Here is a 1,561-nt window from a genome sequence, read left to right on the forward strand (position 1 = left end):
TTGTTATAAGTGGTATTTTTAAGTGGTACACATTTGTGCGCATCAGTGAGATACTCCTTAAGCTCTATAAAAGCTTGCTCGCACTCAGGTGTCCATTAAAAAGTTTTCCTGAGCACACAAAAAAAAGGTAAACACCTATCCATTGCCCTAGAAATTAACTTGTTCAGAGCATCGATTCTTCCTGTCAATCTTTGAAGTTCCTTGGTCGATGCTGGAGATCGCATGTTGAGAATCGCCTAGATTTTCTCAAGGTTGGCCTCTATCCCTCTCCTGCTTACCATGTAACCAAGGAATTTCCCAGAGGAGACACCAAAGGCACATTTGTCTAAGTTGAGCTTCATTTGGTGTTTCCTGAGGACTTGGAATGTCTCTTGTAGATCAGCTATGTGGTCTTGAGCTTTTAAGCTTTTTACGAGCATGTCATCCACATATACTTTCATATTCCTTCCGATTTGGTTCTTGAACATCAAGTTGACTAGCCGCTGGTATGTTAAACCAGCATTTTTGAGCCCAAAAGGCATCACCTTGTAGCAATATTAACTTCTGTCTGTGACGAAAGAGGTTTTCTCTCTGTCTGATGGATGCATTGAGATTTAGTTATACCCTGAATATGCATCCATGAAACTAAACAACTCATGGCCAGCCATTCCTTCTACCAACATGTCGATTTTTGGCAGAGGGAAGCTGTCTTTGGGCCACGCCTTATTTAAATTGGTAAAGTCTACGCACAACCTCCATTCTCCATTGGCTTTTTTTTTTACCAAAACAACATTTGCTAGCCAGTCGGGATAATTAACCTCTTGGATAAAATCAGCTTTCAGAAGCTTATTCACCTCTTCTGATATAGCCATGTTCCTCTTTACGACAAATGTTCTTCGTTTTTGCTTAATAGGTTTGAATGTGGGATCCGTGTTTAATCGATGCTCGATCGTAGCTGGATTAATACCAGGCATGTCTTCATGTGACCATGCGAACACATCTTAATTCTGTCTGAGGAACTATACAAGAATATTCGTGAAACCTGAGGGGAGCAGAGACCCTATCCTCACCTTTTTTGTTACGTCATTGTCATTTAGGCATATCTCCACTAGGTCCTCAATTGGCTTGGCTCGGTCTTGCTCCTTTTCTTCAATTTCTTCGACAATCAAGGCCTCTTGCTGCTTCTTTTCTTTGAGAGATGCAACATAGCATTCTCTAGTAATGGTCTGGTCTCCTCTTAGTTCGCCTATGCCATACTCTATGGGGAAGCGCATCAATAGGTGATAAGTCAAAGTGATGGCCCTTATCGAGTTTAAGGTCGTCCTTCATAGGTTGACATTGTAAGCATATGGACAATCTACCACCAGGAAGCCTACCATGACAGTAACTTGTTTTGGGTTGGTTCCTGTAGTGACGGGAAGAACAATCGCTCTTAGAGAATAGACTTTATCTCCCGAGAATCCCACCAATGGTGATCTAGTAGGTCTGAGTTTCTCCTTACCAATCTTCATTTTGTTGAATGCACCAAGGAAAATGATATCAGCTGAACTTCCATTATCCACCAAGATCCGCCGAATACTAT

The 1,561-nt window shown here is 41.6% G+C and overlaps 1 protein-coding gene across 1 annotated transcript; it reads right to left on the reverse strand.

The window, feature by feature from the left end:
* Window positions 1–236: 236 nt before the first annotated feature.
* LOC132309095 (uncharacterized) lies at window positions 237–1,253 on the reverse strand. The gene is made up of 3 exons (XM_059807448.1): window positions 1,022–1,253; window positions 762–934; window positions 237–524 (listed from the first exon to the last, which is right to left on the reverse strand). Exons 1-3 carry the CDS (start codon window positions 1,251–1,253, stop codon window positions 237–239), a joined length of 693 nt encoding a protein of 230 aa, XP_059663431.1.
* Window positions 1,254–1,561: the final 308 nt, after the last annotated feature.

Source organism: Cornus florida, unplaced genomic scaffold (assembly GCF_030987335.1).
Source record: "Cornus florida cultivar Cherokee Brave unplaced genomic scaffold, ASM3098733v1 CherokeeBrave_3.0.0_Hap2_Chr05, whole genome shotgun sequence".
NCBI lineage: Eukaryota > Viridiplantae > Streptophyta > Magnoliopsida > Cornales > Cornaceae > Cornus > Cornus florida.

Excerpts from the sequence above, each read along its gene's own strand:
- LOC132309095 (XM_059807448.1), bottom strand. The coding sequence starts at position 1,253 with ATGCGCTTCCCCATAGAGTATGGCATAGGCGAACTAAGAGGAGACCAG. Across the intron at positions 935-1,021 it reads AGGGTCTCTGCTCCCCTCAG|CTACGATCGAGCATCGATTA; the intron begins GTTTCACGAATA and ends GTATTAATCCAG. Across the intron at positions 525-761 it reads GGCTAGCAAATGTTGTTTTG|GTGATGCCTTTTGGGCTCAA; the intron begins GTAAAAAAAAAA and ends TATTGCTACAAG.